The sequence below is a fragment of the Monodelphis domestica genome, chromosome 1, assembly GCF_027887165.1.
Source record: "Monodelphis domestica isolate mMonDom1 chromosome 1, mMonDom1.pri, whole genome shotgun sequence".
NCBI lineage: Eukaryota > Metazoa > Chordata > Mammalia > Didelphimorphia > Didelphidae > Monodelphis > Monodelphis domestica.
The window spans coordinates 229,298,723-229,316,762 of record NC_077227.1 but is presented as its reverse complement, the minus strand read 5'-3'; the positions used below and the strand labels follow the sequence as shown (position 1 = coordinate 229,316,762).

At 37.5% G+C, this 18,040-nt stretch overlaps 1 protein-coding gene across 9 annotated transcripts in view; it reads right to left on the bottom strand.

Annotated features, from left to right (window-relative positions):
* The window catches only part of TTC7B (tetratricopeptide repeat domain 7B), a 353,505-nt gene that overhangs the window by 65,454 nt on the left and 270,011 nt on the right, over positions 1-18,040 (bottom strand). For all 9 annotated transcript variants that reach the window (XM_056810528.1, XM_056810526.1, XM_056810525.1 and 6 more), the window contains one exon: positions 11,844-12,046. In XM_056810528.1, coding sequence (XP_056666506.1) covers positions 11,844-12,046 — 203 coding nt within the window. The remainder of the gene's footprint in view (positions 1-11,843; positions 12,047-18,040) is intronic.

The window sequence follows — 18,040 nt, the reverse complement described above, 5'->3', positions numbered from 1 at the left end:
AATTATGGCCACTATTGCTGATTCCTCTCCTGGTATCTTATAACATAAGACAAATGGACAAATAATCAATATTCTTTCCTATTTTAGAAAATGAATAATGATTGTTATTCATCAAATATAAAATCAATGTGAACTAAAATTGGCCTGGAACCTTATGATAGAGCAAGATTTGCTATAAAGAGGATCTCTTTTGTACCTTATATCACAGAGGAGCAGCTGTTGAAGTAAAATTAATAAGGGTAGCTAGGTAGAGAGCCAAGCCTGGATTCAGGATGTTCTTCTGAGCTATGTGAGCCTGGGGAAGTCACTTAACCCCTCTGCCTAGCCCTTACCATTCTACTGTCTTGGAACCAACACTCAGTATCAATGTTAAGAAAGAATATAACAGTTTTTTTAAAAAGACATTTTAAAAACTATTTTATATATATATATATATATATATATAAACACCTCCCCACTCCCTATGTGGAGCATGAAAACAGCCAACTAAGAAAGTATCTTGTTCATCACTTATTTGCCTTGTCCCTGGGCAGAGTGGCCATCTTTATAACTGCCAATAGCAAAAAAGAACTAATGGATGGAAGTTTCAGGAGAGAGATTTTAGTCTTAATATGAGGATCTACTAGATCTACCTAACAACAGAAGGGGACAAGAATTCAACAAACATTTAGTAGGTGCTAACTGTTTGCAGAGATCTGTTAGGTGGCATGTGCAAAACAAAGTTTAAAAGAAAATGTGGCCCCTGCCTACAAGGAGTCTAGGAGTCACTAATGGAGCACAGGCACAGATAGGCTTTAATTTTCTTGTACACAGTAGGGATTCAGTAAAAGTTTACTGAATTGAATACACAAACCTTCTAAGTCCATTAGAGTCTCAAAGCAAATTACTGTGTGAGGCCTAAGCATCATGAAAAACAGCATGGCACAGTGGCTAGAGAACTGGCCTCAGAGCCAAAAAAATCTGAGTACAAGTCCCAACACTGTCATTCTGCAGGGTGCATGCTGGTGACCCACATGGGCACGAGGTTTCCTCACCAAGCATTCCCTCGACCAGTGAAATCATAGGTCCAATTCCTATCCCAAGCCCTGACCCAGAAGATCCTGTCACCTGTCACCTAGAGTGTTCAAGGGTGGGTTTCCTACAAGGGAAAAAAAGGTTAGAATAGATGACATTGGAGGTCTTTTCCAATTCAAAAGCTATGTCTAAACAGGAGAGACACAAATAAAAAGATTAACATCTGTGTCAACTGTCCATAAATCTTTGCACTGAATGTTCCTCTTACAATGCATTCTAATTCTGCGGCCAAGGAAGCCAGGAGCCAGCAGGCTTTTTCCCTTGTTGCTACAGCTTAGTATTAAAATGCTGCATCATCCTGAAGCACTTCATCTGATTCATTTCTATTTCTTTTGGTCTGATGGGATCAATAAAAAGGCAAATTGGCAAATATCCCAGAACCCACTCCTAAAGGCCCTGGAATTTTTCTTGATAAACATACATGAAACAATTACTGTAGGCAGAATACTGTGTGAGACACAGAGAGAGATTAAAAAAAAAGTTTAAATAAGATACTAAACCCTAACCTCATTATTTCAAAATGATAATCATCAAGAGATCTTCTAATCTTTTTTATTCTTTCTCTGAAAAAAATTCTCAATGGATTGTTAGCAGATAATTCATGAAACTAAGGTTGAAGCCACAAATGTGGGGAGTCACTACTGAAGGAATCCTTAAACCCCAAATGTCCAAAACTTAACTTCTTAGCTTTTTTCCATCAGTGTGCTGGTACCCTCCATTGAGGCAGACTGAGAACCCCCTCTATATCTTAGTCACTGTTCTTCATGAGTTGCTTTGACTAAAAAATGTTCATCATCGGGTGGCTACTTCTTAGGTGGTAAGTCTCCACATGACAATGACAGCTTACAGTGGCATATCACTTTGTGGTCTATAAAGTACTTCCCCATAAAATGTGAAGTAGGTGGTGCAATTATCATTATTTCCATTTTACAGATGTGTAAACAAAGGATCAGAAAGATTCAGAAGGTAAGTGGGCAACAAACTTGAACAAAGCCTTCTAAAACCTGGTACAGTCCTCCTTCTGTTAACACCAGACTGCCTTTCTTAAAACTGACAAATCAGACCTTGTCTACTGAACCATATTCAAGTTTTATTTTCCAACCATCATTCTCTATTACAATGTACACAAAGAAACAAGTACATTCTGGCTAAAAGCAACTTATTTCTATCAGCATTTCAAAGCAAAAAGGTGTTTCAATCACACATCATTACTCTAATTATGTCTGTATTTTAATCATAGTATGTAACAGAAGGGATTGATGGCAGTCTCTTTGAGACTGGTTGAATACCTCTAGCATTACCATTTTCCTCTCATCTCAATCACTGTTTGTGTCTATACTTTGGGGCGGGATACTGGCTCTCTTACCATTATGATGAGCAAAATCTGGAGACATGTTCAGGGAAACATTCCCTTGATGTACTCTTTGAAAGCTCTCCATTGATTCTATGCCGCTTCGTTCCACCAACAGAAAACAAATTAGAAAACACTGTGCCAACTACAGAAAAATCAGCCACAAGCAATTTTGCTGAAGAATCATAACTAAATGCTCCAGAGAAAAATTAAACAGATAGACTTTTTTTGTATAAAGAAGCAGAGGAAGGAAAGGGAGGGAGAGAGGAGAAAAGAAAAAAAATGAACAAAGCTTTGGAGTTTAGCATGGTAGGTTTAGCCCAGCAAGAATCCACCTGGGCTGTTCACTTTTAACTCTCCTATGACACTGAAGTTTATCCATAAGTAACAGGGGAAGTACTTTCACAAACAAACAAACAAACAAAAAAAACCCTTTAACTTTAAGTCTCTCTCAAACAGAATTTTGAAAACCATCAAGGATCCTTCATCTTTTCTAGGATAGCATTTATTTGGTTATGCTTTGATGATTACTTCTAGATCAACCTTTAAAATTGTTACATGAGGAAAAAAATCCATAAGATAAGCCCTACCATACAATAGATTTTAATGTTCTCCTTTCAGATACTCTATCAGTAAACAACAAAGATACCTTTTGCTATTTTGTAATCAATTGCTTTATTCAATTACTCAGCTAGTCTCTTCTCCAGAAATTTGCCAACAGCATGCTTAATCTTCTTAGAATGTTAATAACATTTATCCCATTACTATCCATTGGTGTTACTAGAGATTTATCACAATAATACTTTTCTATGAAGCAAGAAAACAAGATTAAAGAAAACAAAAAATACTAAAAGAATCAAATCATGAATTCTTTAGCCTGAAGGTGTCTCCTCTCAGTATTAAAAGAGCCCCAAAGTACTTCTACATAAAGGAAGAGTGCAAGCTGTCCTCAGGAACCACATTCACCTTTACAAATCATTCAAGGTTAATCTACTCATTTCCAAATATTTCCTTTTTATCTCTTAACTTTTCTTCTATTTCAATTTCCATTAGAATTACTACTGCAAAAGGCCATTTAACTCTTTATTTTTCTTTGGATGTTGGTTCTCTTGCTTCCATTTAGTCTACAGACTGCCCTGAGAACATTGACTTTCCAGTGAATGGATGATGTATGAGAAACTTTACTCTTTCAATTTTATCTATTAGAGATAACAGAAATAACACTGACATAGTCTAATTCTGATTTTCCTTAAGTTCTTCTATTGCATTTGCTCTCTTAGTTTTTCAGTACCCCCTGTAATACATGATATTGGAGGGTATATTTTTAGCAGCCATAGAAAAATCTCTACATATTTTATATAAACTATCTGCCTACAATAGGAACAGCAAAGAAAGAAACAATGTTATTTCAAATGAATACATAACTCCAAACCAAATGAAATACCTTATATCCAAATTCTATCTCCAAGACATAACTAAAGAAAACACACAACAGATCACCTTGTGAAAAATTCAAAAAGCAAAAAGGTAAGAAATTCAATTTCATATTCTTAACAAAATTCTATGAACTTATGCACTATACTATACTGCTTACACCCACCCATGAAGATTAACACAAGTAAGTTTACTTCCATGCATGAAGATGAACACATGTAATGCTTACTTTCCACACATGAAGAATAAATGATGAATTCTGACAAGCACTCATGAAGAACTCATAGCTTACTTCCATGTACAATGAAACTTTCAATCTTACATACATGAACATGTAAAAACTTTACGTGCATGCATGTTCCTGATTGTTCCAGTATGTTCCTGATCCAGTTCCTGATCCTGAATTGAAGAACACAGAACTACAATCAAGAGTGACAGCAGACAAGAGTGGTATGCTGACCAGATGACAAGAGACTTAGACACATAGAGTTTCTACAATCAATATCAAAGGACATGGAAGGACTTTGAAAGTTTGGACTTGTGATAATGAGGTTATGTAAGAATGAGACACACATGCTACCCAAAAATATAGCGTAGGAAGATATCTCATGGAATGTCTAAGTATACAACATAGTTGCAAAACAGAAAAGTCACATGATATATAAATTTCTGTGGAAAATTTAATCAGACAAAGATATTTCTTTGAGATCTAGAACTGTAAAAAATAGACTCGAATACAGTACTACAATCCCCACGAGCCTTTGCTCCACTTCCCCAGAATGCCTTGTAATCTCACCTGGGCCGAGATCAAGAAGGTATTTAAGCTGATTCAAAGGCTTTTGAGGACTCTCTCTCACTCTTGGACTTCCGTTTTGGGGCAGGCCTGGCTTTTTTTCATAATGTAGGTGAGGTTGTGTCTAGGCCTCTCTATGGCCTGGACACATGTCTCTTATCCTGTATTTTCTTTAATCCTTAATCTTCAATAAACCTCTAAAAAAATATAATACTCCTTGCAGAGAGAAACTAATTTCTACCTGCCTCAGTCTCCCATATTCCCTAAATTTTAATCTTTACAGAACAGAAATCTAGAACAATGTATTATGGATGTATATATGTAAATCTGTAATAATACAACCTCTGTACACATGTAAATACTAATGCACTAACAAACTAACTATATTAGAATAATTTATGTTCTAATAACTAAACTATAGGGACAGTTTAGAGAATTTGTTTAAAGTCTTAGGGAAGTAGAGACAGACATAAAACTACCTAAGTATAGAAGTTAGATTGCATTATAATTGTAGGTTAGCAATTGTTAGTAATAGAAAATATTACTTTGTTGAATTTATAGACATTAAGAGATAAAACAGATACATATTCAAAATACTGTTGAAATTGTTTAAAATCGATACATGAGTTATTATGTCAAAACCATATTCATGTAAATCCCTATTACCCAAACCATTTTTCCTTTATCCAAAATTTAGCATAGAACTAGACAGACAGAATAGCTAAGATAAGTTTAGGATTTGTTATTTTGAGAGGGTAAAGGAATATTTAAGATAGTACAATGTTAAGAATTAGATAGTTAGAAATATGACAAAATATATCCAAAAGATAAGTATCATTTTAAAAATTCTGAGTGCATTTTTAAAATATAAAAAGGGAGGAATTGTGGAAGAGCCATGCATGCAAAGGACAGAAGCTCGAAATGGATCAGCTGTCAATCAAAGGAAAATTCCATTTGGAATGTTACCAGAAAAGCAGTTTGGAGTCAAACCAAAGATGACTGTTTTTTTCTGGTCTTTGGGCTGATGGTGGTGACTGTGAAGGAAGAAGCTGGGTTTATCTCTGGGATTTGGGATAACCAAGCTGGAGGTGGCCTGGCTAATTTGAAGGCAGAAGAAGAAGGACAATAGTCCACATATCTCTCTCTGACTGGCTATTTCATGCTAGTGACTGAATCGCCATTTCTCTCAATATCCTCTAACATAAGAATCACTGTAGATAATAGGGAAACCTCCATCCCTCTTACCTTCATTATCTTTCCTGTTTTCCTCAATAAACCCTTACTTGAGATAAAGAATAGAAAAGAGTATTTCCTCTGAAATATCATAGCTCACCCTGAGTGACTTAGAAGGAGGCTGAAGAAGGGGGAAGGGGAAATTGAAGGGAAGAAGAGATTGGAAAGGGAGGAAAGGAAGCATAAAAGGGAGGAGGGTAGGCAAAGGAAGATACCTGATACATTAGTTATCTATTATCCATCAAATATACCTTCCAAATATCATCTATTACACCCCACAGACCAACTAGTATTCTAAGGTCACTGTGCTGGATTCCAATAACTACTGTTCTAGATACTTTTACTTTCTTAAGCAAGGTCCATCCCACCAAACACAAGCTTACCTCGACCATCTGTTTCTTTTTCATTCCTATTCTCAGTATGTCATGAGCATTAAAAGAATGCGAGGCATCATAATGACTTCTAGAATAAATGTAGACATTCTTCCCTTATTTCTACTTTCCCCCTTGCTATTATTCCTCTCTTATCAGCTTTCATACACACAACCTTCCTGGCTCTTCTCCATGTTTAACTCTCTCCTGAAATCTCTTGCTCTTCCTTTGCCATATTATCTCACAAATTTTACTTAAAAGCCAGTACTGACATTATCATAGGGCCACCAGATGTTCCCATTTTGCAAAGACATTCTGGTCATTCTGTCTTTGGCTATACTGAGCAAATGGGCCAGATCTGGAAAAAACAGCCTGGGGAAACTGTCCTCTTGTCCTCAGTCAGCCACATTCTTCCACCTCCACCCCAAACCAGAATGAGTTTGCTATAATTGCTCTGGATTTCACTAATTACTCTCATATACTTACTTAGAGATAAAGGCTTTAAAGAACAACATGTAAATTTCATATGTTTATACAAAACAGATTAAGACACATCTATAGATATCCTAGGTGGAAAATCTAGTCCTTTGATTATTTGTGATTACTAATTTCCTAACCTCTTTTACTTTATCACTCTGCCTTGTTCCTTCTAAACACTGTAGATATTGCTTTACCATGTTGACAGATCTCTCCTTTTCTGTTTCTTCTTCTCTGAAATAAAAATATACCAAGGCAAAAGACCAAATATCAGTTGATATTACAGTTGGAAACAATAATTAACCACTTAATGACTTGGGATTCTGTTTACAATCCTTATGTCAAGGGCATTTGTAAGATCCGTCTTTATTAAAAACAGTCTTCATTACAAGATAAAATATTTACATTTGTACAAATGTTTAAATTTCCCATTACCTTATACTTTGCAACAGAGGATAAGCTCATTTCATACTTTAATGTAGTTACTTCTTTTACCTAAGACAGCAAATGAATATCCTTCACAATAAATATGCAGAGTTCTTTCTGAGCTGGCCCCAGCCATGCTTATTTCTTTCTCAGATCAAGCCACTCTCCAGCTTTCTCCATTCTTCTCACCTGCAGTCACCCCACATTCCACCCTCCCACAAGATTTCTAGTTTCCCTTCATGTGCAAAATCCTTATTTTTAATTTCTTTCTGCTGGCCCCCAGGTTTCAACAAGATACTCCCAGGAATTCCTTGGGATTACTAACTGATTATAGCGATTTATATTTAATTATTTTCTACATAATACCCTCAAAAGGTCATCCCCAATATATGAAGAACCCTTGTCTCTTCTTTTCTATTCCCTTGAAGTAATCTATGCAGAGGCAGTATAGATCCCATGTGTTCTCCAAGCTATTAGAGAGGGACATGGGTAAAGGATCAGAAGGTGGAAGCAGAGGAGTCTCTGCACTGAGGAACTCAATCTCTCCTTCAGGAGCGTCACTCCAAGTATATCTCAGTCAAAAAACTACTGGTAGAAGTGGAGGAAATTAAAAACTACTTGCTACCAGGTTTATTGTTGGCTAGAAAGTAAAGGCAAGCTCTGCTCCTCTCAGAACTCTGGGGACTGTATCACACTCTCCTGGGTCTAAATCAGGGGAGGATATAACCCATTTTTTCTTATTTACAAATTAACTAAGAAAAAAAATTTTCCATGCAACCCTTCAGGTTTTATTATTAAGAGTCCTAGGCAAAGGTCTTCGACATTAAGAAACTGTACTTTTCAAAATATTTCTCCAGTGCAATAAATATTCAAAGAGCTCACAGTGTCAGAGGATTAAGTTTGACTGCAGTTCAGTTTGCTTTTGGACACTTCAAGATGGCTAAGAAAAAGCACAGGGAACATGGTGGGGGGAGGGTGCCTTGAAACAAAAGCTAGCACCTTATATAGCACTTAAGTAGTCTGGAGAGTACCCCAAAAGTAAAGCCACTAATTTCTAAGAGTCAGAAGGAAAACCCCCAAATGGTGATCTCAATAGTCTCTTACATGTAGCTTTCCTGTTTTAGGTCCATTGCCTGCTTCTGCCAGAAAATGAAGCTTTTGGCATTTGTCTGGGAGCTCATATGTCTCGAAAAGCTATAAAGGTGAAACATAAAACTTTCCCTGTGTGATTCTCCTATTTGATCTTTTGTCTCATATGTTTCCCTTAGGGATGTATGAGAAATACTTCTCTGAATAATTCATAAGTACCTAGACAGAAACTCACTTATCCTTTTAAATAAAAAGGTTGGGTACAAGAAGCTGATTACAACTGCTCTGAATGTTCTAGTGATAGCAACAATATCTTAAAGTGCTTTATAAAAATTCCCCTTATGATAGTGAGACAAAAATTAATAGTCACCTAATACTTTTAATCAAACAGACAACAGTTTACACTATAATGTGAAATTACTTATAAAGTAGCAGAGATATGTAAAGGAAGGTTTAAAAGATGAAAGAGATGGTATAATATAAATTTTGATTTTTAAAAAATCCTTAGTTTTGGCCTGTTTTCCCACTTTAAAAACTGAAGATAATATTGATCACCTTAATATACAGTGAGAATTAATAAAAGAATAAAAGCTATAAAGTTTTGTGAGTTCCTCTGGTGAAAGTATTTCATCATTTATTAGACAGAGAATCATAAGATTTGAGAGTTGATCGGGAACTTAAAGGCCAGGAGGAAACTAGGAACAAATAAGTAAATGTAGTTATTCAAAATCTACTTACTTACAATGAAAGGACTGCAGGATTTATACTCGAGAGGAATTGGGTTTAAATTCCAATTCTGCCTTTTACCACCTAAATAATCTTAGTAAGTCATTTAACTCTGGGCCTAAGTTTCTCCATCTGTAAAATTAGAGGGCTTGATTTAGAAAATCTCTCTGATCCCTTTTAAATTCCAATTTATGAGGCTGCAATATCACCACAAAGATTAAACCCAAGTCTCCTGATTCCCAAACCAGCATTCTTTCTGCCATACCAGCTATTTTTGATTGAGTGGCAGAGCACAAAAACAGCATGGTAGAGCTAGGAGGGACATGAAGTGCTAAACTCCAGGGAGTTGGCGATATCAAAAGGCTCTTAAATAATATTATGGGACTTCCTTTCCTTATACTGGAAAAAGTCAGAGATGATGGAAAAGAAATAGAAATTTTGATCTCTGGGCCTGTCATGTACATTAAATGAAAGAATAACATCTATTTCAAATAAAGATGTGTGGGTGTAGGTATAATTTTCAAAAAAAGGACTGACTTTTGGACATATCAATAACTCTTATTAAATAGCTGAAACAATTCAGTATTGGAATCTTGTTTTTAAAAAGTATTTGCTACAAAGGAGGCATTCAACAAATGGTTTTCACTGGCTCACTAGAAAGGGCCATTACTTACATTTTTATAAAGTCTCAGGGTTTTCAAACACTTTTCTCCCCCAAACCCTTTGAGATAGGTAACATTTTATTATCCCTATTCCATAGAGAAAAAACTAAATGTAAAAGAAGTCAAATGACTTTTCCAAGGAACCAACATTTCAATCTATCCCCCTTTATTCATGAACTAAACAAACCACCCAAAAATTAGCATATGTTATGGATATGACAGAGTTGTGAATAATTCCCCAAGGAATCAGGTTCCCAAATAACTACAGAGGCTTCAGAGAGGAAGGAAAATGGGGCCAGTGAAGCTCTCCTTGACCATATCTCAAATTCCCAGGACAATCCAAGTAAAATAATGATTATGTCACTTGCAACATACTCATGAGCAATGTAGAAAATGTTTTTTTTCCAGATTGTTTACTTACCTTTAACTTTGTCATTCTAATTCTTAGATGGTGAAAAGTCCATATTAGTTCATCATAACTCACAATCCCACCTCCACAGTGAATGGTTAAAGTAATATTGCAATATTGCACCATGACCAGGATTGTTCTTCTCTTTTTAGTAGTGATGCTATTCACTTGTAAAAAAAATTCAAGAAACTGAATGGTATGAGACAAGCTGGCTCTTGGTGTACTTACTTTTTTTTTTAAAACCCTTACCTTCCGTCTTGGAGCCAATATTGGCTCCAAGGCAGAAGAGCAGTAAGGGCTAGGCAATGGGGGTTAAGTGACTTGCCCAGGGTCACACAACTGGGAAGTGTCTGAGGCCAGATCTGAACCTAGGACCTCCCATCTCTAGGTCTGACTCTCCATCCACTGAGCCACTCAGCTGCCCCCTCTTGGTATACTTATGATGTGGACCTAATTTCTGTGATAGAGTCATGAAGAGAGAGGTTTTGCAGGACTTGTGGACCAACAAGATGCAGGGCTGGAGATCTAGTCTGTCAAGAGAAGATTCCAATGGAATGTCCCTGGTTGGTGGCAGTTTGAGCTGACGGGGGGAGGGGCTTTTGGACTTGGTCTCTGACTGGGAGACACTCTCTCTCCCTGAAGGTTTGAACCTTGCTGAAAGACTTTTGTGAGGCTGATTTGACTTTTTTGTTTTCTCTGACTCTGAGCAGTTGAAGTTGACACTGAGAAGCTTTTGAGTTGGTGGTCTATAAGAGAGTTGAGCTGGCCAGGACAAAACTTAGAGACTTTGAACTTTGTTTCTTTCTGGGGTTAAGCTGAAAGACCCTAATGATTTTTTGTGAAGAAGAAAGAAGATTTTGAACTGTTGTTGTCCTCCATCTCCCTAACTGTCTTAGAGTCACACTTGTGACTCCCCAAACCCTCAATTTTATCTCATTTAGATTAGGGAAAATCCTCATCCCTCTTACCTCAGTTTCCCATCCTGTTATCCCAATAAACCCCTTGACTGAGAAAACAACTGGAGTATCTTTATAGTTCACTCAGGAGGGAGGGAAGAAGCAAAGGCTTCCAAGAAGATTTGGGAGGTGCAGGAGGCAAAAGGGAGAGATTGGTTAAGGAGGGAGGGAGGAAAGGGGTTAGGAAATAGATTGATCCATCAGCAATCAGTAGGGATCAATAGGCAGACCCCAGAGTAAACCCCAGGGCAGTCCTTTATAAGTCATCCCCTGTATACCAGCATCGCTGTGTGGTGGTGTTCCCCAGAATTTCTCTGTTTTAGCTCCATTACCAATAAGCAGCCTCAGGTCCCTATAGACAGCCCTCTCTAGACACAGCCAGCCAGAGAACAACAGTCAATGCTGAAGAAATAGTTTCCCCTCAGTTTACCTCTCCATTTCAATCAGTAATAGTTTCTCTCAGTTTACTTTTTATTATGTTTCCCAGGAAATTCTCCAGAATAGCTACCAGATGGCTACAAAAGTGTTACAAATTCCTTAACAGTTAAACAACTGTACAGAAATTTTTTCTCATCAGTAGGGTAAAAGTTCAAATTCATATACATTTAACAACACTGCAACTTCTGACATAGTTTACCCAAGCTGCTATTAAGCTGAAATCACATACTTTCGGGTTTGCATTTCTTTGAGTAGGGGGAAAGAACCGGAAGCTCACAGCATCTTAATTAATTTGAATCTGTTCTTTTAAACGGAAATAAAATTCAAAGGATATGAACTCCCAATTACTTCTAAGATGAATGCCAACGCAACAATGGAGTGATTGGCATATATTTGTGACTTACCAATCTCTGCATGCTCTTTACATGAGTGGGACTGATGGATAAGGCTTCTTCATACCAACGTCTGGCTTCGTCAACATTTCCCCGGAGTTCAGAGACTTGGCCTCGCATGTAGAGGACATTGTGAGACATTGGAAAGAGGTTAGCTGCTTCCTGGGTACATGCTGTTGCTTCTGCAGGCTTGCCAATTCCAATGTAGACTTCAGCTGTGAGGAGAAGAGCAGAAGGGAAGATTGCACTTGCCTGGGACACATCAATACAGCTATTCTTTCCCACAGCTGTTACACTGGTTGGGTAGGTTTTGATTTTCTACTAGGTGAACCAGGAAGCTTCATATTGGAAGGGACCCATCTGGAAAAGGAACAACAGAACAAGCAGTGCCCCAATTCAACCAATCCCCTCAAAGGTAACACCTGCATGTTGTTGTTTATTTATTCTGCCTATTAATTCAATCACAAAAACCCCATCTGTTATAGGCCTTCATAGAAATTTAAAAGTATTTCCCCATGAAGGGCAGGGAAAATTAGTAATGTTCAGGTCATTATCTTTTGAGGATGACAACTCCCACTCTGCCTCTTGGCACCATCATCAGAAACAGGACATTGTGCTTGTGGATCACTGAGTTCCGTCTTTGTCAAGTTTCTTATGGCAGAGTAAATGCAAAGGGCCCAATCATGGCAGGAATTCAAGTAAATTCAACTCAATTCAAGTAGGCAAATATTTATTCAACTCCTACTATGTACAAGGGACTTAAAATAATTTAACCCATGGGCCTATATTTTAATTCTTAAGCTAAAAAGCATTAGCAGCAAACTTTTCTTACTATAATCCTCTCCTGTAGAGGACTTTTCCTTATACTCTTACTAAGAAAATGGAAGGCTTATGTCACAAACTCCCTCTCACTTTCCACCTTGAAAATCAAAACCCTTTGGCATCACCCTTGTTCTCTCCTACTTTATTTAATCTCTGATGAAGTAGCCCTTCACACCAAGATGCACCCTCTGTTTGTCAACTTGACACCATCCTTTCTTTTTTCTGCAAACAGTATCACCTGTAGTCATCCCCATACTCCATCAATCTCCTATCTGCAGACTCCTTTCCTGCTTCCTGCAAATATGTTTAAGTTGAGGAGGAGGAGGGAAAGGAGGAGGGTGGGTGAAGTGAGGAAATGTCCTCAGCAAGTGTGGAGAGGGTGGCGAGGGGAGTGGCCCTGGGCCTTTGCTCCCCTCCAGCTCTGCTGCCTGAGAGATGCCCACCTTACCTCCTGTGCATTCCCATTGGCTGCTGAGCAGAGGGACAGGAGTTATGAAAAATGTCATCAGGGCTGGTGGAGAAGAGGAGGGGAGCAGTTCTGCCTGAATCCCTCTGCCTTTCTAGTAATAAACTCTGAGGATGTTGGTGGGGAGGGGAGGTGGCCACGTGTCAACAGAGCATGTTCTGTGTGATATCTTTGGCACCCATGCCATAGGTTTGTCATCACTGTTCTAGACCTAGCTGCATTTGGCATTTTCAGCTGCACTCTACTTCTGGATACCATCTTCGCTGGGTTTTTGTGACACTCGTCTCTACTCGTTTCCTATTTCCTGTCTTGGCCATTCCTCCTCTCTTTTGCTGGCTCAACATCCATATCAGGTACCTTAAGAGGAGTGGCTCCTCAAGATTCTGTCCCAGGTCCTCTTCTTTCCTCTCTCTATATTTTTTCTCTTACTGACTTCATCAGCTTTCCAGTCCAAGGCTCTCCCCTGAACTTGTATCACTAATTGCCTATAGGACTTTTCAAACTGTATCACAGAGACATCTCAAACTCAACATGGTCAAAACAGAACAAACCTATCCTTCTAAATTTGACTTTCTCTGGAGGTTACAACCATCTTTTCAAATTTCCCAGCTTCACAACTTTGGCATTTCCTTCAACTTCTCATTTTGTATTACCCTACAAAACTAATTAGTTGCAAAATCTTGCCATTTCTACTTCACAAAATCTTTTGCATCAGTCCCCTTCTCAGTGACCACACAGCCGCCATCTTAGTTCAAGGACCCTCTGGGCTTCTCACAGAGGTAATTGCAATGACCTCCTAACTGATATTCTTGCCACATGTTTTTCCCATTCTATTCTACCTCTCTGGATCTAACTTTAATCAAGTTATTCCCTAACAACATCCTTACCATGTCGTCACTCCCCTACTCAATAAGCATTAGTGACTTCCTACTGTTTATACAGGATAACATAAACTTCTCTGAAATGGGTCCAAACTTACCTTTTTAGCCTTAGAATACATTACTCCCTTTCCCATACTACAGTCTAGTCAAGCCTACTTTTTTGCTGTTCCAGAGACAAGGTCCTCTATCTCTGGCATTCCATAGGCCCTCAATCATGCCTGGATACTTTCCTTCCACCTTGCCTTGACCTCACAGAATCCCTATCTCTCTTCTTTTTTTTTTTCATTTTTTAAAATGAATTTATTTGTTTGCAGGTTACATCAAATTCCCAGGCATCTCCCTCCCCAAGCCAACTAGGGAAGGCTTCATTTGACAACCCTATCTCTCTTCTAAACTCAACTCAAGTATCACCTTTTTAGTGAACCATTTCTTGATCTCTCTCAAATCCCTAGTATTGACTGCATACACACACACATGCATGCATACCTCTCTCTCACACACACACAATGTAAACACAGGACCAAGAACTGTTGCATTTCTGTCTCTGAATCTCTAGCACCTAACCAATGTACTCTGAAGGGGTTTCATTGAGTAATTTATTCTCCTCCTATCTATTAGTCTCCATTGATGGCTCATCATCCAAGTCCCAACCCTTAAGTACGAGGACCTTTCTGCAGATGACTCTCAGATCTATCTTCTATTGAACTTCTCCCCTGAATAATCTACTGAAATGTCCAACAGCTTATAATTCTTTAAGTATCTAAAATGCAATATGCCCCAAATAAAAAGTACCCTTCTCATTCCAAACTCACCTGTCTTCCTGACATCTCTATTTCTGTTGAGACATCACCACTATCTTTCTAGTCACCCTCTAAATCAGTCTTAACTGTTTACTCCACATATCAAATCAATTACCTTGTCCTACCAATTCAACTGCCACAGTATCCTTTGCATCTATTTCTTCTCCACTTACCTCCCAGCCAACCTTTTTAAGGACCTCATTACTGCTCACCTGGATTATTTCAATAGTTTCTTAATTGGTTTCCCAGCCTCTAGTCTTTCCTCTTATCTTCTATATAGCTAGCTACCAAAGAGATTTTTCTAATGTAAAGGTCTGACCATGTTACTCCCTCACTCAATAAACTCCAGTGGTTCCCTACTGCTTCTAAGATAAATAAAACTTCTCTATTTACCATTCAAAGTCCTTCTTAATACATCTCCAGCATAGTTTTTCAGCCATTAATATTATTCCCTTTTACACACTCTGTGGCTTAGTCACTTTGGCCCATTTGCTGTTCTTATAAATGACATTCCTTTGAATAGGCTTTGTGTCCCTTATGCCCTGAATGCTCTACTGATCCCTGCCTCAAAGAATTCACAGTTTCCTTCAAATCTTAGTTCAAGAGCCAACCAACTGTAAGGGGTATTTCATGGACCTGCCACTTGCTAGTGCCTCAGTCCCTAATATTCCTTAAAAATTTTGGTCAATTATGCTTTTGGACAACTTGACTTTTTTATGAAGTTCTTCCTTTGAGCTGTCAACCCACAATTTCTAACCATGGTCCTAATGTCCTCTGAAGCCAAATAAAATTAGTTTGGTCCCTGTTCTATATGGGAGTCTTTCAGAAATTTGGAGACACTTAATATATCCTCCCTAAGTCTTCTCTTTTCAAAGATAATTGTCTTCAGTTTCTTCTTTCACCATTTATAAAGTTGTATTCTGGGTTATGTGACCATTTTGGTTACTCTTCTCTGATTCCAGTTGAGCATGTTTCTCTTAAAATGTATGACAAAAAATGGAATGAATATTAAACTGTCTTCTGTCCAGAGCAGGTATACCACAAAACCAAAAATGCCATTTAAAAAAAAACAAAAACAAACTTTTACAAAGTGTTCTGAAATTAACCCCAAAGTTTCATTTTTCCAGATTTCTATTCCCTGAAGTTCTATCCACCATAATAGATGCTGCCACTGGAGCTTTAGTGGCACAATCCCTGACTCAAACAAGGTACTAAATAAATGTTTGCCAATTGATTTTTTAAAACTACATTGTGGTTGTATTACCTGCATTCCAACCACAATGGCTGAATCTTTTCAAGGTAATTATGACTGGTGGTATAGACAATAAGCAGGAAACAAATGACTATAGCTAAAAATGGTTCCCTGGTTGTTGGTCAACTATATCACTACTAGAGAGCCTTACATTGCATCTCTATTAAAATTATTACAAGTTTTTAATTTGGCATGTCAATAAAAATTGAGCCTTGAAATGCTTACAAATCAAAGATTTAGAGCTAGAAAGGTCATGGAGATCATCTAGTTAAAACCCTCTACATTTCCTGATGAGTAAACAAAGTCCCATAAAGATTAAACAACTTGCACAAGTTTACAATTAAAATCAGTTATAGGAAGAACCAGGATTCAAACTCAGCTCTTTTGACTAGAAAGTCCCCTAAACCATTCAATTTACCCCCGAAAAGATTTATTCTATATGGCCTTATGTCCAACAATTAAAATCTAGCTTATCATTAAAGATACTCATAATGCTGGAGAATGACTCTGGTAAGCCCAAGAACTCACTTGCTAAAGCCATTCAAATAAAATTGGCTGATTTGTCCCTGTGACAATTATATAATTCTCCACTTGGCTCTCTTTAATAAAATTATGTGTCCTTGAACATGAGTAAAAGCAAAACCTTATCCTTCTATTAGACAAACACTCATAAAGCATGAACTGATAACTGTAATTATGCTTTTCATTAACATTACTCAAAATGCAACACAGAATCAACTGCAGCTCATCTAAGCTTTGAATGTACTCTAATGATCAATGACTCCTTGGGAGCCATTAGAATTTTTCTCTTTCTTTGGCTTTCTTCCAATTTTATATGTTTTTATACATTTCCAAGAGGTTCAGTGGCCAGAATACTGGGTTTAGCATCAGGAATACTGGTCATAGACACTTCAGAGCTGTGGAACTCTGGGCAAATCACTTAATCTCTACTCTCTGATCTACTAATAAAAAGATCCACCATTGAAGAAGGAAATGGCAAACCACTTCAGTATCCTTGCCAAGAAAATCCCATGGATAGCTATGGTCCATGGGATCATGAAGACACGACTAAACAACTGAACAGTAACAATACATTTCCAAGGTTCATGGAGTTTGGACCTTTCCAATGATGGGTAACGGAACATTAGGGCTACCATCTAGATGACTGTAGTTAAAGTAAACTGAGAAAAGGTTGGTGGAATGCTTTTACTTTCATGCTTTTAGAGTTTTAATATCATTTCACAGAAGTTAAAGAATGGAATAAAACCTTAAAAATCACAAGAGCATCTTTTTCTCCTACATGTTCAAAACTTGAGTATTTTACTTATCATAGTATCCTGGAAAAGAAAGGGCTGGGCATTATTAATCCCTTTAATGTTTTGTTGTTCAGTAATTTCAGTCATGTACAAGTCTTTGTGATCCCATTTGGGGTTTTCTTGGCAAAGACACTGGCATGACACTAATTCATGTGAACTAATCCAGCTATTCTGGAGGGCAATTTGGAATTATGCCCCAAGGGCTCTAAAACTGTGCATAGCCTTTGATTCAGCAATATCACTACTAGGCCTATATTACAAAGAGATTTTTTTTAAAGGGGAGAGGTGATCTGATTATACAAAAATATATATAGCTGATCTTTTTGTGGTGGCAAAGAATTGGAAATTTAGCAAATGTCTATCAATTGGGGAACGGTTGAACAAACTGGTATATGATTATAATGGGACACTATTGTGCTGTGAGAAATGATTAGAAAGATCATTTCAGAAAAACCCAGAAACATTTACATGAACTAATGCAGAATGGAAAAGAACTAGAAGAATATTGTACACAGTAACAGCAATATCATATGATGAACAATTATGAATAACTAAGCTAAGAGAATTCCCAAAGATTAGTTGAAAAATGTCATCCACCTACAGAGAAAGAATTGATGGAGTCATTTTTTTTTGTTTTGAGTTCTCTTTCACAAAATGACTAATACGGAAAAA